The following is a 12080-nucleotide window of genomic DNA, read 5'->3' on the forward strand; positions in this document are numbered from 1 at the left end:
TAAATTAAGCCAGAAGGTCTACTATGTCTTACAACTTTTTCATGTGCTCAGGTATATCTGTGTAACCATGGTCATATTTTCAATACTTTATGATGAACAAAATATGGATTGTATATCAACAAGAAGTGAATTGACGATTCGTGTTTTTAAAGAAAAATTAAAACAAAATTCCTCTTGACCTTTTTTTCTAATCAACAGCCTTTGAAAAAATATCGCGTTATTTACATGAAAAAAACCCGTCCTGATGATAACGAAAGAGTTTCTTATCTTTAACAAACTAAAAAAATCCATGCACCCGTTGGTGACATTTTTTGGGCTAACAAACAATAGCTTTTTACCTGTTCAACGAAATGGACGCCACCCTAAATTCCGAAACATGCAAATATACCTTAATTCCACAATATTAACGGAGACGATGCGTTTCTCACTAGCTTGGGATAGGCTTTAATTTATTTTACAATTCTATCATTTTGCTTAGTTTCTAATCACAAAAATATGTATAATCCATACAAAATGTGTCGTTTTGTTACAACCTGTATCTTGAAAATGCACGGTGACCTATCCATTTTATTATATTTTTGAATATATATAACATACTACGTTTTGGCAAAATATGAACAAATTCTATCATTTTTATTTAAGACTCCCATACCACCTTAAATGCTTAAAAATCTAATTAATAAGTATTCTTTCTAAATTTTTCAGTATGACTGGTATTGGTTCTATTTCTATGGGGTATGTTTGATATACATTTATTTTTTTAAAATCATACCTATTTTTTTGTTTAACTTTTTTATTTACTTAGCTTTATCCGGAAACGTATACCTATATGTTTTTAGTTTACTTTATGTAGCATTGAGTTGTCTCCCATTAAGCAATGGATCAGCGTCGATAAAAATAGTACGGGGAATTTCCACACATACAATCGTTTTGGTATGAACCAATATACAGAAACTGCAATATTTTCGTGTGACAACACATTTTCTTGATGTGGTGGGTACATTGAACATGTATTACATTTTGTTTAATTTCCTATAGATATTTCTGTTATTTTTTTTGTTTCCATTAAAGACGTATTGTAATATATTTGAAATGAAAGTACATCGGTTTATTTGATTCTTTACAAAGTAAGGAGGTAAATCAGGCGATTATATTAATTTCTAAGGTGATAATGTTTACTTTAAGCCTAAATGTCCAAAATTGTCCTGTGCGCTTTTCCCATCTCTTGACGTCCGTCGTCTGTCGTTGCCATACGTTTCCTTTAACAACAATCTAATCTTCTAGGACTGATTAGCAAATTGGAACTAATTGAAACATGATCATCATCATAATTGGGGTATCTTGTTTTAAAACATGTGTCCTAAAACCTTGCCTACCGAACAACATGGCAGATATTGCTAAAAACGAACATAGGAAAATATACGTGAAAACCGTTATAGGTAAAAAATCTGATAGAATCAAAATGCTAAATATGATGGGATCAGCCTAAAGTATATTGACATTAAAATGTCAGACTTCTCCACATATGAGTTATTGTCCTTAATCGAAGTATTTTAACGTTTTTTTCATTTTGACCCTTATTTCGAAAATTATCATAGGACATCATAGATAGATAGATTTGTTTTGGCAAAATTATCAACAGGACAAGATTTAAAAAAATGTAAAAACATTATCACAATTGTCAGTCGACATCTCATTAAACTTTTTGCCTTTTTATGACATTTTTCGATTCTAATCTAATTTTTTTATATAATCGTGAAAACTAGAATAGATTAACAGAAATTTAAAAAAAACCCATCAAATGAATAATATGGATTAAATTCACAAAAACATCAACAAGACTGACGTTATAAATCTAGCTAGAGTTATTTTAGGCAATGATATCAGAATCCTTCTATGCGACCCTTAGCCCTTATATCCTTAAATATCAAGTATTTTATTTTCCATATATATTTAAACCAATATTGTTGTCTTTTGGCTGATCTCTTTGACACACTCCCCATTTCGATTCTCAATTCTGTTGGTTAAAACGTTATCAAGTGACATTAAATAATTCAGTTAATTTTCATTTAACTGCAAGGAAGGACGAATAACCCTAAAAATTTGTATATGTGTTATCTCCCATAAAGAAGATGTCACATACGTTAAAAACAAAATGGCAACTTTTAAGTAGCAGGAAGCCCATCAAGTGCCGTAGAAAGAAGACCAAACAAGCGTTGGGAATTCATCAAGTGTCAACGGTCTCTCGTGTGAACGGCCCTTTTCTTTGCCATCTGTATATTATAGAAGAGTCTACCTTCGTTGTACATATTGTCTATTTCGACAATCTGTTGCACTATTTTACTTTTAATTGATACTGTTCGTTCGGTATAACAAAAGGATTATGGTGCATTGAGTCGGTGATTATCCAAAATTTTCAACCCGCGTAAGAGCTATTACCCCCGATCTAAAGCCCTCGAGGAATTACCCTTACAGTTTACAATTTTGGAAAATCAAGTCCTCAGCGGACCATAATTGTATGATGTTAGTTCTCTTATAATATAATATTGTCAGGTCTTCAAAAAAATGCTGAAAATAAGACCAACTGTGAATTACGATAAACTGACCAATTAACATAATTTTCTTCTCCCTCCTTGATCACATGATTTTACCTATTACTCCTAAATGAATAGTACCATGTTAAATTATAATATTATTTTAGGAAGCGCATGCTTAATCATATCATTAATTAATGAGTTATTCAATATCTGGAATAAGCTTTAGGCTGTGAAAAATTGAATGCTTATACAATAAGCTTAATAACATATATATATATATATCTTAAAGTCATATGAACCGAGTGACTAGTGATAAATAATATTTATCTAATTCTTGGATCAATACATGCATATATCATAAACTTGGTCTTCTGTGCTCGATTTTATCAAATTTTTTTCGCAAATATATCGTATACTAGTAATCGTTTTTTTTTCTCTGTCTGTTATGATTCAACAGATATGGCAGCTCATAAAAATGCCGAATTTTGACTCCAAAGTTTAACGATTGTCACCTTATAGTGAACAATCAACAAAAACATGGATTTTGAGCAGATGTTTAACATCTACAATCAGATAATAGTTTATTTCATTGACAGATCAAGGCGTATTGTGACCACCGGGTTTTTACGAGAATGTTGACGCTTAGGTCACTTTGCATACGGAACATATGTCACTGAATTAAAGTATTATCTGATTGTAGATGTTAAACATCTGCTTTAAATCCATGTTTTTTGTTGATTGATTACTATAAGGTGCCAATCGTTCAACTTCGGAGTCAAAATACGGCGTTTAATGAGCTGCCATATCTGTTGAATCATAACATAGTCCCTGGAAGCAAGCAATTAAAAAAGTAAACTTCTTCTAAATGTGGATAAATCAAAGAACATTATTTAAATGTAAAAAAATATGCATTATTATTTTTAATTTAGGGTTTCATATGACTTTAAATGTACATGTAAAATTCGAAATAATTTGGGACTCTACTTTGCAGTATTTTTTCCTGAAATCTATAATTATAGAAATTTGGTGCATAAAATACTGTGTTCACTCAAGTGAATTCAATTTTCAAAAGATTGGATTAAGTTATGTAAAAGATTAAAAAAATAAAGAAATAAGTAGGTGTAATAAGTTCAACCACCATGTTTCTGTGTCTTTAAATGTGATTTTAAAAAAAAACCATTATAAATCTCGGGATATATGAAAAGAGTGATTCACCTGTTTAAATGGGATATATATCATGGCATTGAAATGAAATGTTAGATCAATAGAGTGGATAAAATTATTATTAGTTGAATATTGTGCTAGTGACCTAATACTGTATATATGGGGTCAGTAAATTCCATATGGGGTGAGAGCGAATAAAACGAATTTATCTTACCGACTATCTTAACCGATGTGGTATATAGATTAGTGGTCTATCAAGGTGAGCAAGTCATCAACTCCGTTAGCATCAAGAAACTACTTACATTGTTCATACAAAAACAAATGCTAACAAATACAAAGGATTTGTATAAACCATGATATATTAAACTCATTTAGATTCATTGAATGCATATTATGCTATTTAACAAAGATAAAATTGACGCTTTTATTTCACATTGAATAAAACTATCTTAGCTATACTATAACAGTAACTGTACAATTAAACTTGTGAAGTGATAGGACAGCATTCAGGCAGACTCTAAATGCGTGCGTAATCATCTATTCATCAATTCTAACACTAACAACTAGTAAATCTAAATGTCCAAAGTTAATTTTACAATCTGGTTGCGCAATTTGTAAAGGTTAACAGCCAAACGTATAGTCAAGTTAGAGTACAAACCATTATTCTGTTTAATCATTTTATAGTTTAAACTTTTATTTTCGTGTCATTATTCAATAACTATGACTTCAAGTATTCTGCTTATTTTGATTGTCACATCTGTTTTTTGGTTTGTTAGATAAATGACTACCTTCACGTGAGAATTTAATTTTGTTACTGAACATCTTTGTTTTATTTTGTTATCATCTATATTGATATCTGAATTTTAGAATCATGGACAGAGAAGACCGTAGACGATTCTTTGTCATTGGGTCTGTGTTTCTAGAAGTTGTTACTCCTGTGTTTAGAAGACAACTAGAGAACAACTTTACAAAAGCTGGATTCAGTTGCTTGCATGATTTCCTAAACAACCAACCAGTAGTTCACACTTTGTTCCATTTAAATCACAGATATACATGGTACTGCTGTGTAGATAGCACAAACTGCATAGCCAGACAAAAACTTCCACTAAACAACTATCAATGGAACCTGTTGTATACAGAGAACCCTGGACCAGGTAAACACCACTGTCACTGTAAATATACAGCTAAACCCGTACAACTTACTGATCTTGATATCACCTTGATGGGATTCATCCTTGTCAACTGCTTCACCTTAAGACCACCCGAAGAGCAGGCAGTCAAGTCTCTTAGGCAGTACAAAAATGATTATCTTAGCCACAACACAAACGGCGGTATAACTGAGCCAAAGTACAATTCACTGTGGCCAGATCTGACCTATTATATCCTCCAGCTTGACCCCTCCAGACAGAGTGACCTTGATGAAATGAAAAACAGACCTCTTGATGAACAACTGTGTCAACAATACTACATTCACCTGTCAGATCTAAACAAGAGATTTGAGGAAGTAATTACAATTATGCAATAGTTTATGAAAAACCTATTTTATTGATGAGTGCATTCTCTTATATAATTATATCATTTTTGGGAAAATAAACTTGAGGTTAAAGGATTGTTTTTTTTTTTTAAAACGAATTTTTTAAGTACTAGTATTTGTTAGACAAGAAATTATAATGTTTTGCCAGAAAATCATTGATAAAAATGTAAAATCTGATAATATGAAAGTTAAACTTAAGCTAGTGCATCACAAATAGGTCTTTAACACAGCGAGAAAATCTCGCATCCGGAGATTGGCTTATGCGGGCCACTTAAACAAACAAAAACTCTAATTGAGTTAAGTGTCACGTCCATTTGAGTTCAGTAAAAGTGGACGTCACACTAAACAATAAAACAACAAAACAAAAAAATTGAATTGAAATTGAATCTAAACAGAAGTCTAGCAGAGGTCAGAAACTCATGACTGGGACAATCTAAAAATGCGGCAGTTTTGTGAGATATCAACCCTCCCCTATTAGCCAATATAGAATACACAAATTAAGTCTCAGATGCATGATATTTCTATTAGTTGTTGTTGGCTTTGAAGAAGCTGTCAGTAACTGCGAGTACTCTCAGATCGGCACTTAGTGTGTTTTTGATATCTGGATTTACAAGTACCAGGCCACTTTCACTCTGTATGTTTGTAAGATGTATTTTTTGTTGTTTCAATTTGAAGAGTTAATCCTGTTCAACTGAATTTATGGTTTGTTCTTATGTTGCACGGTTACACAACTATCCAAGGTAAGCTGAGGGTTGGTCATTTGCTAACATGTTTAACCCCACCATATTATGTATATGCCTGGCTCAAGTCAAGGGACTGTAAATCAGTGGCTGTCGTTTGTAACTATGTAACATATTTGTTTTTTGTTCATTATGTTGTAGACGAAACGCGTGTCTGGCGTACTAAATTATAATCCTGGTACCTTTGATAACTATTGACACCACTGGGTCGATGCCTATCCTGGTGGACGTTTCGTCCCCGAGGGTATCACCAGCCCAGTAGTCAGCACTTCGGTGTTGACATGAATATCAATTATGTGGTAATTTTTGTGCATTTCCTTTTTACAAAACTTTGAATTTTTCGAAAAACTAAGGATTTTCTTATCCCAGGCATAGATTACCTTAGCCGTATTTGGCACAACATTTTGGAATTTTGGATCCTAAATGATCTTTAAATTTGTATTTATTTGGTTTATAACTATTTCGATATGAGCGTCACTGATGAGTCTTATGTAGACGAAACGCGCGTCTGGCGTACTAAATTATAATCCTGGTACCTTTGATAACTATTGTAATTAAATTAGGCCGTTATTTTTCTCGTCTGAATTGTTTTACATTTGTCATTTTGTGGCCTTTTATAGCTGACTATACGGTTCGAGCTTTCCTCATTTTTGCAGACAGTACGGTAACCTATAGTTGTATTATTTCTATATCATTTGGTGTTTCTACTGACAGCTGTTCCATAAAAATGAAAAAGTCTAAAGAAATAATTTGTCTTTTCTACCATCAGTTTGAAGTTTACCTAAAAGAGACAAATACATCTGTACAAGGTATGAGAACGGATGTCCATGGCATTAGTACTGCATTACAGGGTATAGGATGGAATATTCATGGAATAGGTGGATCAGTACAAGCGGTAAACAACAGACTTCAATGCATAGATGGATCAGTACAAATGGTTAACACTACCCTACAAGGCATGGGTGGATCAGTACAAGGGGTAAACACTACTCTTCAAGAAATGAACTCATCTATACAGACAGCTGTTCAAGAAATTCCTCTGATAAATGATGCATTACAGGTAATATTTATACATGTAGCAAAATCATTGAATGATATTTTTTTGTTTATCAAAAAATAGCTGTTGGAGAAGTGTAGTGGTGCGTTCCTTGACCTAGTTGATTGTTAAGCTCATTTCCATAGCTGCGCTAGTAAGCTATTTATTCAAATAACTTTGTAAAGCAATAGCTTTTTGAAGCAGGGGTCTTAAGTTCAGAACATTGCAGCTCGTAGATTTTTTTGGATGACATCGTGCTGTTCTATATAAAACACTTAATGAGGCCAAGCCTCTTTTTAAATCACTCAGCGTGATTATGTAGGATTTTTTCGATCATTACATGGCGATTTTTAACTTCATCGTCTGATAATGTTTTAAAAAAATCCTCTTTTGGTAAATTGGAACCAAGCTAGGCCACAATCATTCTTTTTAGTTTCAAGTTTTTAAAATGTGGTCCATGTTCTTGCTTGCCATCCGTCAATGGCCTCTAAAGCTTAAATAGAACACGGATTATCGTCCATCGTTTTTAAAACTGCAATAGATCTAACAGTGGTAAAAATATTAAAAATAACAAGATTTTCTACTACTCATTTGGATTAATTTGAATTATTACCCTTAATTGACGTTTTTTACAATACTGTTTTTCAAGTTTGGCTATTTATCTTGAAAACTATAAAAAAAAATATAGCTGTAGTGGATTCAAAGTTACGGATAGGACATTGTGACGGGACTATCTTTCTGTCCGGAACGCGTTCAAAACACTCTTGTAGACATCGTGCAAGATGCGTATCTCAACAGATCTTCACTATACTTGTTGTAATAATTGACTGTTTTTGATACATTTCTCCATTCTTAGGCATAAATATTACGGGAATCACGTCAAGAGTGTTTTAAGAATTTAAATCTGCTTATCCTGGCCAGTCGTAGAACTTGAGTTGATCCCAATTTTACGAAGACGGTGTTTTCATATACAGTATAACTTTGGTCTAATATGTGAAAATTGTTGGTTTTTAAACTGTTTTCCTTTTGTTGATTTACTCTTCGGTTTTCTTCTATCTTGTTTTCTTGCGAATCGTAATGGTATGTTTATATTTCACCTCTGACCAAGCAAAGAGAGATGTGTAGGATCCGTTTATTTAAGAAGAAAAAAAAACCGCCGCATATGTTTTGCCTCTTTTCAAAACCCTGGTTGGTCAAAGGTATATTCTTTTCTCGGTTAAAGTTTTAGTCGACGATTTTATACTGCAGCCTTAGATTTGATCTCTTTGTTTTTACCGAGTCCTTCAGATTCTGGTACCGATTTCTCGAATGTATTGGGAAATCACGCGGTAACCACAAATTTGTAACGTATTGCATTGTGTGATTTTAATCTTTATTTGTTCCGTGTCCTATGTCCGTGCCTGTTTTTTATCATTAACTTAAACATAGCATGAGTGAATGTTTAAAAAAATAACAAGTATAAAGTACACTGTGAATGCATTCCAGGCAAAAAATAGTGGAATGTGAATAGACGTAGTCCGCTCTTCTCAAAATATAGAATAGAATATTAAATATTTTCCTTTTATTAGTTCATGAGAGACTGAAATGGGGTCCCTTAACTCGTATTCTCTGAAAAGTTTTTAGCCTTTTCTTTATTCTTCTTTTATTTTGACCACTATTCTTTATCATGTCTATTCCACTTTTTACGTTTTAATATTTAGTATAAGTATTTCGTACTTTTTTTTGTTACCTTTTTAACGTTTTTGGATTCGAGGTCACTGATGAGTCTTTTCTAGACGAAACGCGAGCCTGGCGTTAATATGAAATTTTAATCCTGGTATCTATGATGAGTTTATTTACCACCACTAGATTGATCACACTGTTGGCGGAGTTTTAGTTTACCGAGGGTATTATCAGCCCAGTAGTCAGTACTTCTGTGCGGACATGAATTATCATTAATATGGTCATATTTATAAATTAACTGTTTACAAAATTTTTGAATACTAAGGCTTTTCTTCCTCATGAATAGATAACTTTAGCCTAATTACTTTTTTGGATTTTTGGGTTAAAAGCATCCTTAAAAGTATAAACCCTCAATCATTGAAATTAAGATAAAACAAGCGTTTGATCTTGCTAGCGCTTTCACGTTTACAATCCTTGTCGTATTTTAATGAAACTTAAATGAAAGATAGATATCAGCAATGTCTTGATGAGTTTAAAAATCAGTGTCGATCTCTTATTTTGTTTTAAAAAGTTATGCTCCTTGAAAATATTGAGTATATGGAACATTGCAATGATATCGCTTTCATGTGATCAATTCTTGCTAGAACTTGATATTCAAAGAAAAATTTAGAAAACAAAAACAGAATTGCTTATTTTAGTCATTGTCCTTGTATTTTGGATATATAAACAATGTGGGGGCATTAAATATCTGTTTTTTTTTTTTTTAACCACACTAAAGAAAAAAAAGAATAAAAACCTTCAACTCTTATGTTAAATTTTGTCATTTTATTTCAGAAACTTCTATGTTATGCTGAAAAACGAGAATCAAGAGAAAATATTGATATCCATAGTAAGTTTTGTCACACATATAATTTTATTTGAAGATTAGTATTATCAAATACCAATATGATCTTTATTTTTTAGAAGTTTAACCACTGTTTTTATGGACACAGAGTTTTAATATAATTAGTATATAAATATATGTAGACTACATTGAAACGACATTAAATAGAAATTTTGTGTCAACTGTTAAAGTTGTGATTTTGTTCTTAATAAATTTATAATATCGAAAAGATGTGTTGTTATATTAATAGTATATATATATATATATGATACCAAACCCTTCTTTATTTTACGTTCACAGCAGTGATGCGAGATGATGTAATTATAACCTATTTGTATAAGAATTCCTAATTCAGTGGAAAGGAGTATGTTCGATAAGGTCCTAAAATGGCCCCCTTTTTTAGCGTAAATTTCAAATTCGGATTTATCGACCAATGTCACGATAAAGTATAGCTGATACATTGACTAGCTAGGATAAACACAATTTTGTTGAAAATGTTACGTTTCTGCGTTTTATTATGACGTCACAAGTTGTACTCCTGTTGAATTTTCACAAAAAAATAAATGAAAATGGGTAAATTTCCATAGATTATTGGACAGGAAACGCATACGTCGACAACAAAGATCTTTTAGAATAATGATTGTGAAGACATTTCACATGTCTTATTTGAATCTTAAGCTTGTCGACGCCTGCGCTCTATGTTTCCTGGCCCTTTACATGGTTGAAATCTAGCTGATTTTGTCCCTTTTTGGATGTAAAAATCAACGTGTTTTTTTTTTTTTTTTTTTTTTAGAACTAAACTTTGACAAAAATAGTTCTGTTTAACTTTCTAACATGTCTTTAAGGCAACTTCAACATTTATTGCCTTGTAACTATGAACTTTATATTTGGGGACAAATATGACCCTTACCGAACTTACTCCTTTATAAAACAGTTGATTCATATTGCAGTTCTTATTACTTACCACATCAGCTTAAAACATTTTCATTTATTTCATTGTATAGGACGAGAAAGAAAATCATACACAATAGGACAAGATATCTTCTATCAACATTATCAATATACTACAGAATCAAGATTTTATACCTCTTTGAGCAAAGCTGTGATTACAGATGATGGACAAATAGCTTATATACGATTGGGGTGTAGTTCACTAAAGATTTATAATATAGATAGTTCACCTGTTGGTACAATACAATTACGGGGTCAGCCATTGGATATCACTGTAGTTATCAACTCTACAGTAGCTGTTACAAATCCTAACGGTCACAGTATAGATATATGGGACATACACAATAAACAGAAAGAGAAATCAATACAATTATCTACGACATGCCGTGGCATCACAACTATAAACAACAAGTTAGTGGTAGGCTGTCCTGGAAGATTGTTGATCATAGATCATCAGACAGAAAAGGTGGAGAAGAGCATTGATATTGGTGATTGTGATCCTATCAGATTGTGTGGTTCTGGTGATGGTATATTTTACAGAAATGATTTTAATCATTACCTGTACCATTACAATCACTCTAATAACAAGATTTCCCATGTAGAGTTAACATCAGGGGTCTGGTGTATGACCACACTAAAAGATGGTAGTGTGTATGGGTTATGTAAGGATGAACTAGTGCATGTATCATCTGATGCAAAGGAGTACAAAAAAGTTACTACAAAGGGTCTGTCATTACTGGGATGGAAATATGGAATAAGTTATAATCCTGTACAAAAGAAACTGGTCGTTTTTAATGAAGACTCAATTACAGTGTTTAATGAATACTAATAAATAGATTATTTTAGTGCACTGAAATGAAATGTGATTAAATAACCTTGGGGTAAATTTGGAACATCACCTAGAATCACAAAAAAAGTTTTCGCTTTAGATCAGTTAATTATGTTATCATTAATATATTATTCTAGAATAGACGATATTTTCAGACCTACAAATATATTTGTTTTTGCATAATATTTAACTTTTAAGATTTTAAAAATATATATGATTATGAATGAAAGTTGTGTTATATTTTAATGAGACAACAACCCAATAGCAAAAATAAAAGACTTCAGGGGTAAACAAATATTTATACAACTAATGTCTGCATGGGGTCTTAAAAGTTTAATATGGTATAACTATTACAAATCTATCTTTGCAAAACATAACTCCAGTTTTATCAAACTTGTGTGTTGATGATGTTATTGTTTGAAATGCGGTTTGAGAAATTGCAAATGTCACAATAAAGAAATTTATGTAACATTATTAGTGTCTTTTAAAATATTTGTCGGGCTTCTTTTTAACGTAACATTTAGACATAGTACACATTAACAATATGAAAAGTCCAAAAGTATAATGGACACCAAATTGGCAATGGTGACAAATTTCTTTCATTTGTAAACAAACTTCAAGGACACCATGTAAGAAAACAAAATACAATTTTTCTGCAAGGTGAGAGGTAGATTTTAGATATAATGAAAGCATATATAGACATGGCCAATAGACATAATTTATTGGCTTTAAGTAAACAAATAA

At 31.9% G+C, this 12080-nt stretch overlaps 1 protein-coding gene across 1 annotated transcript; it reads left to right on the forward strand.

The window, feature by feature from the left end:
• Positions 1–885: 885 nt before the first annotated feature.
• On the forward strand, positions 886–11831 carry LOC134713898 (uncharacterized). The gene is made up of 5 exons (XM_063575177.1): positions 886–993; positions 4569–5205; positions 6745–7035; positions 9508–9562; positions 10561–11831. Exons 2-5 carry the CDS (start codon positions 4573–4575, stop codon positions 11334–11336), a joined length of 1755 nt encoding a protein of 584 aa, XP_063431247.1. The 5' UTR covers positions 886–993; positions 4569–4572; the 3' UTR covers positions 11337–11831.
• The last annotated feature ends 249 nt before the right edge of the window (positions 11832–12080 follow it).

Source organism: Mytilus trossulus, chromosome 4 (assembly GCF_036588685.1).
Source record: "Mytilus trossulus isolate FHL-02 chromosome 4, PNRI_Mtr1.1.1.hap1, whole genome shotgun sequence".
NCBI lineage: Eukaryota > Metazoa > Mollusca > Bivalvia > Mytilida > Mytilidae > Mytilus > Mytilus trossulus.

What these genes read in the sequence shown, in the direction of transcription:
- LOC134713898 (XM_063575177.1), top strand. Translation starts at nt 4,573, where the DNA reads ATGGACAGAGAAGACCGTAGACGATTCTTTGTCATTGGGTCTGTGTTT. An exon ending in TAAACAAGAGATTTGAGGAA is followed by an intron (nt 5,206 to 6,744) that starts GTAATTACAATT and finishes TTCTACCATCAG; the next exon opens with TTTGAAGTTTACCTAAAAGA. An exon ending in TGATAAATGATGCATTACAG is followed by an intron (nt 7,036 to 9,507) that starts GTAATATTTATA and finishes ATTTTATTTCAG; the next exon opens with AAACTTCTATGTTATGCTGA.